Here is an 18137-nt window from a genome sequence, read left to right as displayed (position 1 = left end):
TGTCATTTAGAATGGATGGAGAGATGCAGAGCTTCCATGACTGGCAGAAACTGAAAGAATATGTGACCAATAACTGGCCCTGCAAGAAATATTAAAGGGGGTTCTATAAAAGGAGAAAAACCCCAAGAGAGATATACAACAGAAATTTACAGGGACAATCTATAAAAACAACGTCTTCACAGGCAACATGATGACAATTAATTCATATCTTTCAATAATCACTCTCAACATGAATGGCCTAAATGCTCCCATAAAACGGCACAGGTTTGAAGACTGGATAAAAAGACACGACCCATCCATATACTGCCACAAGAGACTCATTTTGAACTTAAAGATACATCCAGACTGAAAGTGAGGGGATGGAGATCCATCTTCCATGCCAACAGACCTCAAAAGAAAGTTGGGGTGGCAATTCTTATATCAGACAAATTAGATTTTAAACTAAAGTCTGTAATTAGAGACACAGAAGGACACTATATCATTCTTAAAGGGTCTATCCAACAAGAAGATCTAACAATTGTAAATATCTATGCCCCCAACATGGGATCAGGCATCTACATAAGCCAACTGGTAACCAAAATAGAGAGTCATACTGATAACAATATGTTAATTGTAGGAGACCTCAATACTCCACTCTCAGCAATGGACAGATCATATAAGCAGAAAATCAACAAAGAAACAAGAACTTTGAATGACACACTGGACCAGATGGATCTCATAGATATATACAGAACATTCCACCCTAAAACAACAGAGTGCTCATTCTTCTCAAGCGCACATGGAACTTTCTCCAGAATAAACCACATATTGGGTCACAAATCAGGTCTCAACCGATACCAAATGACTGAGATTATTCCCTGCATATTCTCAGACCACAATGCTTTAAAACTGGAACTCAATCACAAGAAAAAAATTGGCAGAAATTCAAACACTTTGAAGCTAAAGACCACTCTGCTCAAGAATGTTTGGGTCAACCAGGAAACCAAAGAAGAACTTAAATAATTCATGGAAATCAATGAGAATGAAAACACATCAGTTCAAAACCTATGGGATACTGCAAAGGCGGTCCTAAAGGGGAAATACATAGCCATCCAAGCCTCACTCAAAAAAATAGAAAAATCCTGAATTCACCAACTAGCTCTACACCTCAAAGAACTAGAGAAAAGGCAACAAAAGGTGTCTAAGCCATGCATTAGAAGAGAAATAATTAAAATTAGAGCAGAGATCAATGAATTAGAAACCAGAAACACAGTAGATCAGATCAACAAAACTAGAAGTTGGTTCTTTGAAAGAATTAATAAGATCGATAAACCACTGGCCAAACTTATCCAAAAGAAAAGAGAAAGGACCCAAATTAATAAAATTATGAATGAAAGGGGAGAGATCACAACTAACACCAAGGAAAGAGAAACAATTATTAGAAATTATTATCAACAACTATATTCCAATAAACTGAGCAATCTGGATGAAATGGGGGCCTTCCTGAAGACCTATAAGCTGCCAAGACTGAAACAGGAAGAAATCGACAACCTGAATAGGCCAATAATCACTAAAGATATTGAAGGAGTGATCAAAAGCCTCCCAAAAAACAAGAGTCCAGGGCCTGACGGATTCCCTGGGGAATTCTACCAAACATTCAAAGAAGAAATAATACCTCTTCTACTGAAGCTGTTTCAAAAAATAGAAACAGAAGGAAAACTTCCAAACTCATTCTCTGAGGCCAGCATTACCTTAATCCCCAAACCAAGCAAAGACCCCATCAAAAAGGAGAATTTCAGACCGATATCCCTGATGAATATGGATTCCAAAATCCTCAACAAAATCCTAGCTAATAGGATCCAACAATATATTAAAAGGATCATCCACCACGACCAAGTGGGATTTATCCCCAGGATGCAAGGGTGGTTCAACATTCGCAAATCAATCAGTGTGATAGAACACATTAATAAGAGGAGGGAGAAGAACCATATGGTCCTCTCAATTGATGCAGAAAAAGCATTCGACAAAATACAGCATCCTTTCCTGATTAAAACTCTTCAGAGTATAGGGATAGAGGGAACATTCCTCAAGTTCATAAAATCCATCTATGAAAAACCCACAGCAAATATCATCCTCAATGGGGAAAAGCTGAAAGCCCTTCCCTTGAGATCAGGAACACGTCAAGGATGCCACTATTGTTCAGCATAGTACTAGAAGTCCTAGCAACAGCAATCAGACAACAAAAAGAAATAAAAGGTATTCAGACTGGCAAAGAAGAAGTCAAACTCTCTCTTTTCGCAGATGACACAATACTTTATGTGGAAAACCCAAAAGACTCCACCGCCAAAGTACTAGAACTCATACAGCAATTCAGTAATGTGGCAGGATACAAAATCAATGCACAGAAATCAGTTGCTTTCTTATACACTAACAATGCAACTGTAGAAAGAGAAATTAGAGAAACGATTCCATTTACAATAGCACCAAAAACCATAAGATACCTCGGAATAAACCTAACCAAAGAGGTAAAGGATCTATACTCTAGGAACTACAGAACACTCATGAAAGAAATTGAAGAAGACACAAAAAGATGGAAAAATATTCCATGCTCATGGATCGGAAGAATAAACATTGTTAAAATGTCTATGCTACCCAGAGCAATCTATACCTTCAATGCCATCCTGATCAAAATCCCAATGACATTTTTCAAAGTGCTGGAACAAACAATCCTAAAATTTGTATGGAATCAGAAAAGACCCCAATTCACCAAGGAAATGTTGAAAAAGAAAAACAAAGCTGGGGGCATCATGTTGCCCGATTTCAAGCTATATTACAAAGCTGTGATCACCAAGACAGCATGGTACTAGCACAAAAACAGACATATAGACCAATGGAACAGATTAGAGAACCCAGATATGGACCCTCAACTCTATGGTCAAATAATCTTCAACAAAGCAGGAAAGAATGTTCAATGGAAAAAAGACAGTCTCTTCAATAAATGGTGCTGCGAAAATTGGACAGCCACATGCAGAAGAATGAAACTTGGCCATTCTCTAACACCATACACAAAGATAAACTCAAAATGGATGAAAGACCTCAATGTGAGACAGGAATCCATCAAAATCCTAGAGGAGAACATAGGCAGTAGCTTCTTTGACATTGCCCACAGCAACTTCTTTCAAGATACATCTCCAAAAGCTAGTGAAACAAAAGCAGAAATGAACTTTTGGGACTTCAAGATAAAAAGCTTCTGCACAGTAAAGGAGACAGTAAACAAAACAAAGAGGCAACGCACAGAATAGGAGAAGATATTTGCAAATGACACTACAGATAAAGGGCTGGTATCCAAGATCTATAAAGAACTTCTCAAACTCAACACCCAAAAAACAAGTAATCAAGTCAAAAACTGGGCAGAAGATATGAAAAGACACTTCTCTGAAGAAGACATACAAATGGCTAATAGACACATGAAAAAATGTTCATCATCATTAGCCTTCAGGGAAATTCAAATCTAAACCACATTGAGATACCACCTTACACCAGTTAGAATGGCAAAAATGGACAGGGATAGAAACAACAAATGTTGGAGAGGTTGTGGAGAAAGGGGAACCCTCTCACACTGGTGGTGGGAATGCAAGTTGGTACAGCCACTTCGGAAAACAGTGTGGAGGTTCCTCAAAAAAATTAAAAATAGAGCTACCCTATGACCCAGCAATTGCACTCCTGGGTATTTACCCCAAAGACACAGATGTAGTGAAAAGAAGGGCCATATGCACCCCAATGTTCATAGCAGCAATGTCTGCAATAGCCAAACTGTGGGAAGAGCCAAGATGCCCTTCAACAGAGGAATGGATAAAGAAGATGTGGTCCACATATACAATGGAATATTACTCAGCCATCAGAAAGGATGAACACCCAACTTTTACAGCAACATGGATGGGACTGGAGGAGATTATGTTACATGAAATAAGTCAAGCAGAGAAAGTCAATTATCATATGGTTTCACTTATTTGTGGAACATAAGGAATAGCACGGAGGACATTTGGAGAAGGAAGGGGAAAATGAAGCGAGGGAAATCAGAGGGAGAGATGAACCATGAGAGACTATGGACTCTGAGAAACAAACAGGGTTTTAGAGGGGAGGGTGTTGGGGGGATGGGTTAGCTGGTGATGGGTATTAAGGAGGGCACGTATTGCACGGAGCATTGGGTGTCATACGAAAACAATGGATCGTGGATCACTACATCAAAAACTAATGATGTATTGTATGGTGACTAACATAACATAATAAAATTTTAAAAAAATAAAACAAATAAAAATGTTAGATGAAGAAACCAAATCCCAATGGGATGACATATTAGAAAGCACTCGGTGTTTTAACAATGTTTATTCTTCCAATCCAGGAGCATGGACTGTTTTTCCATCTCTTTCGGTCTTCCTCCATTTCTTTCATCGGTTTTCTGTAGTTTCTAGAGTACAGATCCTTTACCTCTTTAGTTAGGTTTATTCTTAGGTATCTTATGATTTTTGGTGCAATTGTAAATGGGATCAATTCCTTAATTTCTCTTTCTTCAGTCATATTGTTAGTGTATAGAAATGCAACTGATTTCTGTACAATGATTTTGTATACCGCCACATTGCTGAATTGCTGCATGAGTTCTAGTAATTTGGGGGTGGAGTCTTTTGGGTTTTCCATATAAAGTATCATGTCATCTGCGACGAGACAGAGTTTGGCTTCTTCTTTGCCAATTGGAATACCTTTTATTTCTTTTTGTTGTCTGACTGCTGAGGCTAGGACTTCTAGTACCATGTTGAACAAAAGTAGTGAGAGTGGGCATCCCTGTCATGTTCCTGACCTTAAGGGAAAAGCTCTCAGTTTTTCCCCATTGAGAATGATATTTGCTATGGGCTTTTCATAGATAGCTTTTATGATATTGAGGTATGTTCCCTCTATCCCTACACTGTGGAGAGTTTTAATCAAGAAGATGCTGTATTTTGTCAAATGCTTTTTCTGCATCTATTGAGAGGATCATATGGTTCTTGTCTTTTCTTCTATTAATGTGATCTAGCAATCACATTGTTTGATTTGTGAAATTTGAACAACCCTTGCAGCCTAGGAATAAATTCCATTTGGTCGTGGTGAATAATCCTTTTAATGTACTGTTGGATCCTATTGGCTAGTATTTTGGTGAGTATTTTGGCATCCATGTTCATCAGGGATATTAATCTGTAATTCTCCTTTTTGATGGGGTCTTTGTCTGGTTTTGGGATCAAGGTAATGCAGGCCTCAGAGAATGAGTTTGGAAGTTTTCCTTCCATTTCTATTTTTGGAAACAGCTTCAGGAGAATAGGTATTATTTCTTCTTCAACTGTTTGGTAGAGTTCCCCGGGGAAGCCATCTGGCCCTGGACTCTTTTTTGGGGGGAGTTTTTTGATTACTGTTTCAATTTCATTCTTGGTTATTGATCTCTTCAGATTTCCTATTTCTTCCTATTTCAGTTTTGGTAGTTTCTAAGTTTCCAGGAATGCATCCATTTCTTCCAGATTGCCCAATTTGTTGACATATAGTTGCTCATAATATGTTCTTAAAATTCTCTGTATTTCCTTGGTGTTAGTCATGATCTCCCCCCTATCATTCATAATTTTATTAATTTGGGTCCTTTCTTCTTTCTTTTGAATAAGTCGGGCCAGAGGTTTATTGATCTTATGAATTCTTTCAAAGAACCAGCTTCTAGTTTCATTGATCTGTTCTACTGTTCTGGTTTCTATTTCATTGATTTTTGCTCTAATCTTCATTATTTCTCTTCTCCTCCTTGGTTTAGGCTTTATTTGCTATTCCTTCTACACGTCCTTTAGGTATTTTTAGAAGAATAAACATTGTTAAAATATCTATGCTACCCAGAGCAAGGTACACTTTCAAAGCAATCCCTATCAAAATACCATCGACATTTTTCACAGAGTTGGAATAAACAATCCTAAAATTTGTATGGAACCAGAAAAGACCCCGAATAGCCAGAGGAAAGTTGAAAAAGAAAACCAAAGCTGGGGGCATCATAATGCCTGACCTCAAGCTATATTACAAATCTGTGATCATCAAGACAGCATGGTATTGCCACAAAACAGACACATAGATCAGTGGAACAGAATAGAGACCCCAAAAATGGACCCTCATCTCTATGGTCAACTAATCTTCGACAAAGCAGGAGAGAATATCCAATGGAAAAAAGACAGTCTCTTCAATAAATGGGATGGGAAAATTGGACAGCCACATGCAGAAGGATGAAACTGGACAATTCTCTTACACCATATACAAAGATAAACTCAAAATGGATGAAAGACCTAAATGTGAGAGGGGACTCCATCAAAACCAGAGAAGAGAATACAGGCAGTAACATCTTTGACCTCAGCCACAGAACTTCTTGCAAGACACATCTCTAAAGGCAAGGGAATAAAAAGCAAAAATGAACATTTGGGACTTCATCAAGATAAAAAGCTTCTGCACGGCAGAAGAAACAGTCAACAAAACTAAAAGGCAACCTACAGAATGGGAGAAGATATTTGCAAATGACATAACAGATAAAGGGCTGGTATCCAAGATCTATAAAGAACTTCTCAGACTCAACACCCAAAAACCAAATAATCCAGTCAAGAAAAGGGCAGAAGACGTGAACAGACACTTTTCCAAAGAAGTCATACTAACATAACATAATAAAAATTTAAAAAATTAATAAAGTGATGTTAAAAAAAGAAAAGGCATACAAATGACCAAGAGACACATGAAAAAATGCTCCACATCACTTGTCATCGGGGAAATACAAACCAAAACCACAATGAGATACCACCTTACACCAGTTAGAATAGCTAAAATTAACAAGGCAGGGAACAACAAATGTTGGTGAGGATGTGGAGAAAGGGGAACCCTCTTACACTATTGGTGGGAATTCAAGCTGGTACAGCCACTTTGGCTGGAAAGTTCCTCAAAAAGTTAAAAATAGAGCTATCCTATGACCCAGCAATTGCACTACTGGTTATTTACACCAAATATATGGATGTAGTGAAAAGAAGGGGCACCTGCCCCCCAATCTTCATAGCAGCAATATCCAAAATAACCAAATTGTGGAAGGAGCCAAGATGTCCCTCAGCAGATGAATGGATAAAGAAGACATGGTCCATATATACAATGGAATATTACTCAGCCATCAGAAAGGATGAGTACCTACTATTTACATTGACATGGATGGAACTGGAGGGTATTATGCTAAATGAAATAAGTCAATCAGAGAAAGGCAATTATCAGATGGTTTCACTCATGTGGAATGTATAAGAAATAGTGCAGAGGACAATAGGGTCAGGGAGGGAAAACTGAATAGGAAGAAATCAGAGAGGGAGACAAACTATATGAAACAGCCTGAGGGCTGTGGAAAGGGAGGTGGGTGGGGGGATGGGGTAACTGGGTGATGGACATTAAGGAGGGGATGTGATGTGATGAGCACTAGGTTTTATACACAACTAATGAATCATTGAACACTACATCAAAAACTAATGACATAATATATGTTGGCTATTGAATTTAAATTAAAAAAAAGCACTTGGAAACAAGGTATTCATTCAGAAAACAATTCTGATACCTACTGGTCTTCTCAACACTAGGCATCCTTTATTTTTTAAAAAGATTTTATTTATTTATGAGAGTGAGTGAGAAAGCATGAGCCAGGGGAGAGGCAGAGAAGCATACTCCCCACTGAGCAGGGCTCCTGATGTGAGACTCGATCCCAGGACTCTGGGATCATGACCTGAGCTGAAGGCAGACGCTTAACCCACTGGGCTACCCAGGCGCCCACAAGGCATCCTTTAAAAAAGAATACACAAAAATGTTTTCTAGAATTACATCTGCATTTTTCATAATGAATTTATCCTGCCTGCTGAAAGTGATTTTACTTGTTTGGTTAAAAAAAAATCTACTTTATTCTAGCAGAATGTTGCAGGAATCGATGAGATCTTTGTCAGTTCTCTGAAACTAGATTGAAACCACGTCTGCAATTCATCAAAGGTCCAAAAACTCAAAGAGTGTCCTTAACTCATGAGGCTCTGACAATATTACATGGGGAATCTAAGCACATAAATGTTATTTACCACCCCAGCACAGATAGTATATCATAAAGTTTGGCCCAAGTTCCTCTGAATCGCAAACCAGTACTGTCTTCCAATTATCTCTAACCAATGACAATTTACCTTGCTACAAAGTTAAAATAGACAAGTGTGTGCCAAACATCTTAAAAATACACACACATGTGATCTATTTCCAATAATTTTTTCTAAAGAAAAAAAAGATTCACAGAAAACTTGCATTAAAGGTTAAGTTCCCTAGGCAAAGCAATCTTAAAAAAGAAGAACAAGGCTAGAGGCATCACAATTCCAGATTTCAAGATATACTACAAGGTATTAGTAATCAAAATAATATGGTACTGCCACAGAAATAGGCACATAGATCAATGGAACAGAATAGAGAGCCCAGAAATAAATTCATATTTATACGGTCAATTCATCTATGAGGCAAGAATATACAATAAGGAAAAGACAGTGTCCTCAATAAATGATGTCGAGAAAACTGGACAGGTACATGGAAAAGAATGAAATTGGAACACTTTCTTATACCATACATAAAAATAAACTCAAAATGTATAAAAACCTAAATGTGAGACCTAAAACCATAAGACCCCTAGAAGAAAATATAGGCAGTAGTTTCTTTGACATCAGCTTTAGCCACATTTTTCTAGATAGGTCTCCTCAGGCAAGTGAAATAAAAGCAAAAATAAGCCATTGGGTCTACATCAAAATAAAAACCTTATGCACAGAAAATTGTCCACAAATCAAAAAGCCAAACTACTGAATGGGAGAAGATATTTGCAAATGGTACCCAATAAGAGGTTAATGTCCAAAATATATAAAGAGCTTATATAATTCAACACCAAAATAAAAACCACACAATCTGATTTTAAAATGGGCAGAAGACCTGAATAATTTTCCAAAGAAGACACATAGATGGCCAACAGACACATGAAAAGATGCTCAACATCACTAATCATCAGGAGAATGCAAATCAAAACCACAATGAGATGTCACCTTACACCTGTTAGAGTGACTAGCATCAAAAAATAAGAAATAAGCATTAGTGAGGATGGGGGGAAAAAAGAACACTTGTGCACTGTTGGTGGGAATTTAAATAGGTATAGCCTTTGTGGAAAATACTGTAGAGGTCCCTCAAAAAATTAAAGATAGAATTACCATATGATCTAGTAATTCCACTACGAAAGAAAACAAAAACACTAATTTAAAGATATATGCATGTCTGTGTTAATTGCAGCATTATTTATAATAGCCAAGATATGGAAGGAACCCAAGTGTCCATCCATAGATGAATGGAGAAAGAAGACGTGGTGAGTATGTGTGTGTGCATACATATACATATATATGTGTACATGTATACATGAAAGCATGTAGAGAGAGCATGAATGCTGAAGTCTGGATAAACACAGAAAATAAAGTACAAACCATCACAATCTATTTCAAAGCCCTTCTGTTATATAAATGAGCCAATGATGGCTCTGTATATTGGCCCTTAGATTGTTTACTTCTTCACGGCAGGTTGAATCCTGGTAGCTCAAAAGCCGACAGGTGCCAAAATTTTTACATACCTAATTATTTTATATATAGCCCAAATAAATAGATTTTTAGCCATCTAGAGCCTGCCTACTTTGCATATCCCAGGAAACTGTGCCCAATATCTTCTAGCCATGGATAAGATAAATTCTGCCAGCCATAGATAAATAAAGACCCCCAAGTTATTGCTGCCCTTTGGAACTTTCTGACAGAGTCCTCCCCTTCTCCAGGCTAACAGCACCTAGTCAGGTAAGCTTACTCTCTGACCCCCATCTATCTCCTGGTGGTTAGTTAGCCCTTAGTCCTCCTCCCCTTCTGAGTACTGGCCTGTAAGCCTATAGCCTCTGAAAGGCCTCATGAAAAGTGAGTAATTTCCCCAGCAACCAAATGTTCAAAGCAGTGTCCCCAAATAAAAGTTGTGTGTGCTACTGCCACCTCATGGTCACATCTTTTTCCTCAAAATCCCCAGAACCCCCCTACACAATTCTTGCAGAATTGCCTTTGGCCAAACTATAGAGCCATTCAAATTTTGGTTCAGAGAGTAAGAGTCCTACACACATTTTTCAGGAAAAAATAAAAAAAAAATTTCTTCAATTAATAGAATTGGACTATTTGTAGTCCCATGACATAACTCTGGGATCTTACTGACTACAGCACTCCAGAATTCCCTTTTTTCCCCCTTTGTCTATTGTCAACTTATGACATTTAGAAGATACTATTCATATTTATCAGTGTTAATGAAAACCTCAAGTTCTCACTAACCTTAGTATTTCCCACTACACTTTTCTTTATGTCATTGAGGTTACCTGGGTAAATTTTTTTTTCCTTGACATATCTTAAATGCATATCAGGGAGTTTCAGGATTGAAAAAAAAAAATTGCTTCTGATGCTTACTTAAATCCCTCTTACCACTTTCCCGGCCTACATCTGACAAAATCCATGATAGAAAGTAGTCTTCTGAAGTAGCTTGTTCCATCACTGGACAGGTTTCTCTGTTAGAAAGCTATTCTCCATATTGAATTATAATGTATCTCCCTATAACTTTTACCTATTTTTTTTAATTCTGTACTTTGGAAACAAATAGGACAAAATGAATTGTTCTGTTAAATGGTCACTTTCCCTTTTTTCTGATAGTCTTTTGTCTTCCAATTTAAATATGCAAATTCCTTCCACTGTTACTCATTTTTCATACTTCCAAGGCCCCCTCTAAATTGCTTTCCTCCAAAATCACTGCCATTTGCCCATGTGCTTCTTAAATTATGAGACCCAGAATTTCTGAAGGACTCTTTATCTGATCTCCATAGAGTCAAACAGGATTAGAGCATTACCTCCATTATACATTCTAAAGTCACAATATTAGTTGTAGCAATTATAATGTTGATGTAAATGTTCAATTTACTTTACCCAGGCTGAAGTGAGACTAAAAGGACAAATTCACAGAACAAGTAGGACAAAACTTTATAGTCAAGTGATAATGGAACAGTAGTTACTGATCTAAAAATCCCAGCATTACAATAGCATGCTTGGGGTTGATATATATATTCAATTATAGAAAGGAAAGAACAGAGGGAACAATCCGTTGAAGGGTTTTGTAAATTCTTTACTATAACTAAACTCTATCTTTATATCCTTTGGTTTTGTAGAACCCTTAACTCTTATATTTTCATTCCTAAATCCAAGTGTCATCTCTTTTGCGGGAAAACACAGCTGCATTACTATAAAAATATATGCAGATGCTTCTGTTTATACTTAACATTCTGATCCAAGGCTTAAGACCAACTTATTCTTCAGCTAAGAACCAGGCCTTACCATCTTTCCTTTTTGCCCTAGAGGTTGGAACAATTTAGGCCTCAGTTAAAGAAATACTTTCTGAGATCTAGCCAAAACTTTCTCATTGTTATTCCTAGATGAGACCACTGGGAAAATTCAGATAATCCAGGAGGGTCAGAAGCAAACCTTGGCACATTTATTAAAAAGTGCACAAGAGACTGGAGCTCAGCAGTAAGGCCTGAATGCACGCATAGAGTGCTCTGGATCACCACACCTCCAAGATGGATTGTCAAGAACAGAATAATCATGATTCAGAATGTGTTTGCTACATACCTTCCTTTAGAGACAGGGCTGTAATCAGTCATTCCCAAATCAGGAGAGACCACGGTGCCCTTTATAACTTCATGTAACCAGCTTGAAATGGTCAGTATAGTCATTGTGTGGGCTTCAAATAATTGCTCTCCTTGCTAATATTACCTTTCAACACTCATCCCCTTTCAGAAGCCTGAAAAGAAACGTGAATTGGAGCACCACTGTGTTTAGCGTGGCTTCACACTGTACTGCTGAATTGAGAGAACACAGGAGACCCAGGCAGACTCCATGGATGTCTGCCCTCTATTGGATTCTGGAATCTTCACATAACAGCTTTAAGTAAGGTACAGCTCAGATTTTTTCGGTAATGTCCTTTTCACTTTCCTCTAACCCTGTTATATTTTTTCCGTATGAAAATGTAATTTAAAATAGCTTCCTCCTAATGGAAATTGGTTACACTCTCAACTATATAACATAACCTCCAGCATCAGAACTATTCTAAATAAATACTGTCATATGTGTTTTATTTATAAATATTTTAATAAATATATTTAATAAAAATAATAGTATTTTACTTAAATTGAGATGTTAGCTGAACCACAAAACCACATGGGCCAAGAATAAATTGTGGAATGACAACTTCATTCTATACATTACTTACTCAAATCACATATACCAGATTTCCTGACCCTGAATAAGGGGCAGAAGAAAACATCAGGTAGTAAGAGAAGGACATTTTTCTATTAAAGGACATTGACTGACTACATAGAGAAAAAATGTCAGTTATGGACTATAAACACACTTCCTTCAAGAGGGAATAACCTAAAACAGTCCACTTACCTATTTAAAAATGAGAGGGAACAATTATAAAAGCCATTTAATAAAAATAAAGATTTGGACAATTAGAAACAGAGAAGACAGCAAGATACAGTGTACACATACAACACACACACACACCCTTAGAGGAGATTATAATAACTTAGCAACAATAAGAAAACTCACGGCACAAAGCAGCGTGGATGAAAGAGACATAAAGAAAGATGAAATTATTCAAACATGGTTGTCTTGAGCAGGCTCCTGTCATGGATATCCTCCTGTTTCCTTGGATTGATGGTGTATCCCCATAACAAACAAAATCTTTGTTGCCTAGCTTTTGTTTTTAGCAAAATGGAGTTTCCAATCTTTGCATTTTTTAAAAATCTTTTTCCTCTGGCTACACACAACTATTTCCTTAACTGGTTAGTATTAGGGCATGTCATTAATTGAGATAACAAATATTTAATAAGCACCTATAATATAACAGATAGTGTCCTAGATTCTAGGAATGTTGGTGAGCAAAAAAATGCATTCCTCTTACATTCAGACTGTTGAGAAAGAAAATACACACTAAGTAGATAATACAATGCCAGGTAGCTATAGGCACTTTAAAGAAAACTAAAGTGGGATTGGGAAACAGAGTAGCAAAGATGGACTAAAATAGGGAAGGCATCTGTGAGTTTCTGATTTTTACCAGAAATCCGAATGAAGTTAACAGATTGAGGCATGTGAACACTGGCCAGGTGGAGAGAGGGACAGAGAGAGGGATGTTCCAGGCCTGGATATGGGCCACCCCTGGCATGGTCAAGGATCAGCACAGCTGGAGTGGGGCCAGTAGGGGGAAGAGTGGTAGGAAATGAGGACATGGAGGAAAGCCTCATTGACCTTCCTAGCTATGGTAAGGAATTGGGGAGTTTTAAGTATACTTAAAAGATTGAGATCAAGTAGCTGACACGGTCAAGATTTTCTAAAAACTGTCATCAGCTACTACGTGGGTAACAGTCTCTAGGCATATAAAAATGGAAACAGGCAATTTAAGAGGCTTTTGTAGTGGTGAAAATGAGAATTTCATAGTAGCATGCACCAGGGTGAAGCTGATAGGAATGCTAAAAATTGTTCAGATTCTGAATGTTTTGAACATGAGGCCTAGAGCACTTGCTGATATAGAGTATTGACAGGAGTGGTAAGGATGTAGCCAGAGTGTATAGACTGAGCAGCTGGGTGAATGGTGGTGCCATTTAGTGATATGGCAGTGAAGGAAGGATTGGCCAGTTTGAGGGGAGAAGAATCAAAAAAGTTTAATCATAGGCATGTTCCGTTAGATATCAAATGGAGATATTGAGAAAGAAATTGGGTAGATAAATCCAGGTTGCAGAAGACACTTCATAGCTAGGGAGGGAAAATCTCGCTTCATCTTAACACAGATGGTTGGTTTTTATATCAAGGGGCTGTCAGGTCACTTACAGAGAGAGGATTGTGGGAGAAGGAAAAATATCAAGGATTAGGTCCTGGGTGGGGTAGGAGGGACATGACACATGTACAGGTCAAGTGAACCAGGAGAAACTCTGACATAGAATCCTGAGATAATATATAGAGAGAAATGAGGATGACTAGTCTATGCACAGATCTCCAATTAATATAATTCAAATCTCAGAATGCTTTCGGGGACAAAACAACATAGTTGTTTTTACTTTACATGACAAAATATATATAGAATACCATCATGAGGTACTTTCCCTGCATGTGATAGATAAATTTCAGCTGAGGACTGAAGCCTGTGTACTCTAGTTAGGGTAACTCTCAGTTAAAAGAGAACCATTAGTCATTGGTCTAAACCTCATCCATACAGGGGCACCTGGTGGCTCAGTCAATTAAGCATCTACCTTTGGCTCAGGTCATGATCCGAGCCCTGCATCAGGCTCTCCGCTCAGCAGCAAGTCTGTTTCTCCCTCTCCCTCTGTGATCTCTCTCAATTTCACTCTAAAATAAATTTTAAAAATCTTTAAAAAAATAAAAATAAAACCTCATTCATTCATACCAATTTCATTTAAAATGTTTATTCAAGGTGACAGAACGAGAAGCTTACTTCTCTTCAGCAACAAATTTTTAACCGCAAAGGGAACCAAGTTAAAAATAAAGAGTACTTTGAAGAATTGTGCCTATGTCTCTAAACACTGAGAGAAAGTAACATTGCAAGTTGTGTGATTTCAAATCTTTAAAAATAAGAGGGCACACAAATGTCACAAGTGGCCTTGCTGTAAGCAATGGTTGATTAAATGTTGATATTTCTGAACTTGGTTGAAAGCCTCTGAATGACAAGAAGCATCTATCTTAATCTAATGTAGTGCTGAGGACACAAAACAAAGGCAGGGGTTTAACTGCCCATGATGGGAATGGGGATAATGATGGTAAAGCTGTAACAAGCACCCACACCCCCAAGTTCCTTATTTCCTCCCAGTATCACTGGGAAAAAGAGGGCTAAATATCTTTAGGTAATCTAAAATTGTGCTTCCAATTGAATTGTAAAGAAAATCGGAGAACATCCTAAGATGTAGAGTTATTTGTAACATGGTGTTGTCTTATTATTGCAGTTTGAATTCATTTCAAAAAAATGAAAAACCCAGTTGAAAATAACCACTCTGACCCTGTGAGTGAATTCATTCTTCTTGGATTCCCTTGTTCCTGGGAGATTCAGATCCTCCTCTTCTCATTCTTCTTTGCAATCTATGTCCTGACACTAACTGGAAACCTGTGCATTATCTCTGCAGTGTTGTGGGACAACCATCTCCACACCCCCATGTACATCCTGCTGGCCAATTTTTCCTTCCTGGAGATCTGGTATGTCACCTCTACTGTCCCCAATATGCTAGCCAACTTGCTGTCTGAAACCAGCACCATCTCCTTCTATGGCTGCTTCCTCCAGTTCTACTTCTTCTTCTCCATGGGTACCACTGAGACCTTCTTCTTGTCCGCCATGGCCTTTGACAGGTACCTTGCTGTCTGCAGGCCCCTGCACTACCCCACTGTCATGACTGTTCAGCGCTGCATCAGAATAGGAGCTGGGTGCTGGGTGTCCGGTTTCTCCTGTTTTCTCCTCCCAGTTTACCTCATCTCCCAACTTCCTTTTTGTGGTCCCAATACAATTGATCACTTCCTGTGTGACCCAGGACCTCTTATGAAGCTGTCCTGTGTGCCAGCTCCTGCCACTGAGACCATCTGTGCCGTCTATAACTCAGTCCTCATTTTCTCCACCTTCCTCTTCATTACCAGCTGCTATACCTTGGTGATCAGAGCTGTGCTGAGGGTCCCCTTAGCAGAAGGTCGGCGTAAGGCCTTCTCCACATGTGGTTCCCACCTGGCCGTGGTGTCCCTCTTCTATGGCTCTATCATGGTGATGTATGTGAGCCCAACAGCAGGCAATCCAACAGGGATCCAGAAAATTGTGACTCTATTTTATTCTGTGATGACTCCACTTTTCAATCCCTTGATCTACAGCCTCCGGAATAAGGAGATGAAGAAGGCCCTGAGAAAACTGTTTAGGATTATGAGATTTGGTCAAAGACAGCCTCTCAAGAACTAGAATCCATATATGTGTAGAACACATAGTGATATAAAATTATAGGAGGTTAATGGTCTTAAGTAAATTTGAAAGGCAAATATGTCTCTCATATTCCCTGGAATATTTTTAGAAATGCATCTCAATGAAGCAAATAGGAAATAAGATCTTACAAGAACTTGCATAAATCATTTGTACTAGGCTTTATTGTATTAATATTCTTGTATGTCTTGCATGCAAACAGGAAAATGTAAAACATTCTCAGAACTCTTTGCAGAAAAACCGTATATAACCCAGATGTCACCTTGTCAGCTTCTATCTTTTGCAGATATAGGTAAATTTGTCTGACCCCCAGTTTCTCAGTGATCACATGTCTAAAGTACCCACCACTATCTCCCTACATACATACCATGTAAACATGTTCATGTGTGCTCCCTTCCTTCCACCCCTGAATCTACCCCATCTTGTTTTGATCATATCAATCTGGATATGAGACTCACCCCTTCAACATTTTATCCAAAAACAAAGTAATTCCAGTTTTGTGTGGGTTTATTAACCTGACTACAGGTTGAGGTTAGGTAAAGTCATAGGAAAGGTCACCGTGCTGAACACTCAATCTTTAATATTATACCTGTTCTGCCTCTTTCTCTTCTTTCCTCATCTTCTTCCTATCACCCCCAGAACAACCAGAACATCTTTCCCTTTCTTATTCAGAATAATTGTTTTCTATATGTAGGCCCTTTGCAATTTTAGATTGTTCCTCAAACTGGGCTTGTCAAACAATTTCTTCTCAGCAAATCTAATTCTTAAATAGGATTTTGTGAATAGTTTTTTTTCTAACTGCTTGCTTTCTGGGTTGTTTTAGGTTCTTATAACTTACTATATTCCTTATCTTAGTACCACTCAATATAAAAGAGTAAATGTACTGAGAGATGAGACCTGGAAATATGATTACCTGAAAAAAACTTAATGAAATAATAATTGATATTTTAAATGATTTATGATTTTTAAAGGGTTTTTCTATCTGTGTAGAATAAAAACTAACCATGCAGAGAGGATAGTGTGTATAAGTCTAAGGATAGAAATAAGATAGTATAAAAAAGTAATAAAATAATATAGCTACTCTTCAATAAATGGTGCTGAGAAAACTGGACAGCTACATGCAAAAGAACAAAACTGGACCACTTTCTTACATCATACACAAAAAATAAACTCAAGATGGATTAAAGACCTAAATGTGATACCTGAAACCATAAAACTCCTAGAAGAAAACATAGGTAGTAATTTCTTTGACATCAGCCTTAGCAACATTCAGATAGGTCTCCATAGGCAAGGGAAACAAAAGCAAAAATAAACTGTTGGGCCTATACCAAAATAAAAAACTTATGCACAGCAAAGGAAATCATCAGCAAAGTGAAAAGGCACCTAGTGAATGTGAGAAAATATTTGTGAATGATATATCCCAACAAGAGGTTAATATCCAAAATATGTGAAGAACTTATAGAACTCAACACACACACAACAAATCTGATTTAAAAATGAGCAGAGGACCTGAATAGATATTTTTCAAAGAAGACATACAGATAGCCAAAAGACACATGAAAAGATGCTCAACATCACTCATCATCAGGGAAATGCAAATCAAAACTACAAGGACATATATCACCTTACATCTGTCAGAATGGCTAGCATCAAAGAGACAAGAAATAGCAAGTGTTGGCAAAGATGAAAGGAAAAAAGAACGCTTGTGCACCATTGGTGGGAATGTAATTGGTATAGCCAATATGGAAAACAGTATGAAAGTTCTTCAAAAAATTAAAAATAGAAATACCAAAGATCCAGCAATTCCACTTGCCAAAGGAAAAAGCAGTAAGGGGACATGCAAAATGGGTGAAAGCAAGTGAGAGATACAGATTTCTAATTATGGAATGAATAAGTCACAGGGATAAAGTTACAGCATAGGGAATATAGCCAATAGTAATGCAATAGCATTGTATGGTAACTGATGGTAGCTACACTTGTGGTGAGCATAGCATAATGTAGAG

The 18137-nt window shown here is 37.8% G+C and overlaps 1 protein-coding gene across 1 annotated transcript; it reads left to right on the top strand.

The window, feature by feature from the left end:
- Positions 1 to 15147: 15147 nt before the first annotated feature.
- LOC112833253 (olfactory receptor 11H6-like) lies at positions 15148 to 16116 on the top strand. Its single transcript, XM_025884306.2, has one exon. It carries the CDS (start codon positions 15148 to 15150, stop codon positions 16114 to 16116), a length of 969 nt encoding a protein of 322 aa, XP_025740091.2.
- The last annotated feature ends 2021 nt before the right edge of the window (positions 16117 to 18137 follow it).

Source organism: Callorhinus ursinus, unplaced genomic scaffold (assembly GCF_003265705.2).
Source record: "Callorhinus ursinus isolate GAN/ISIS: 27379988/994484 unplaced genomic scaffold, GSC_fseal_2.0 scaffold116, whole genome shotgun sequence".
Lineage (NCBI taxonomy): Eukaryota > Metazoa > Chordata > Mammalia > Carnivora > Otariidae > Callorhinus > Callorhinus ursinus.
This window is presented reverse-complemented; position numbering and strand designations above follow the sequence as displayed.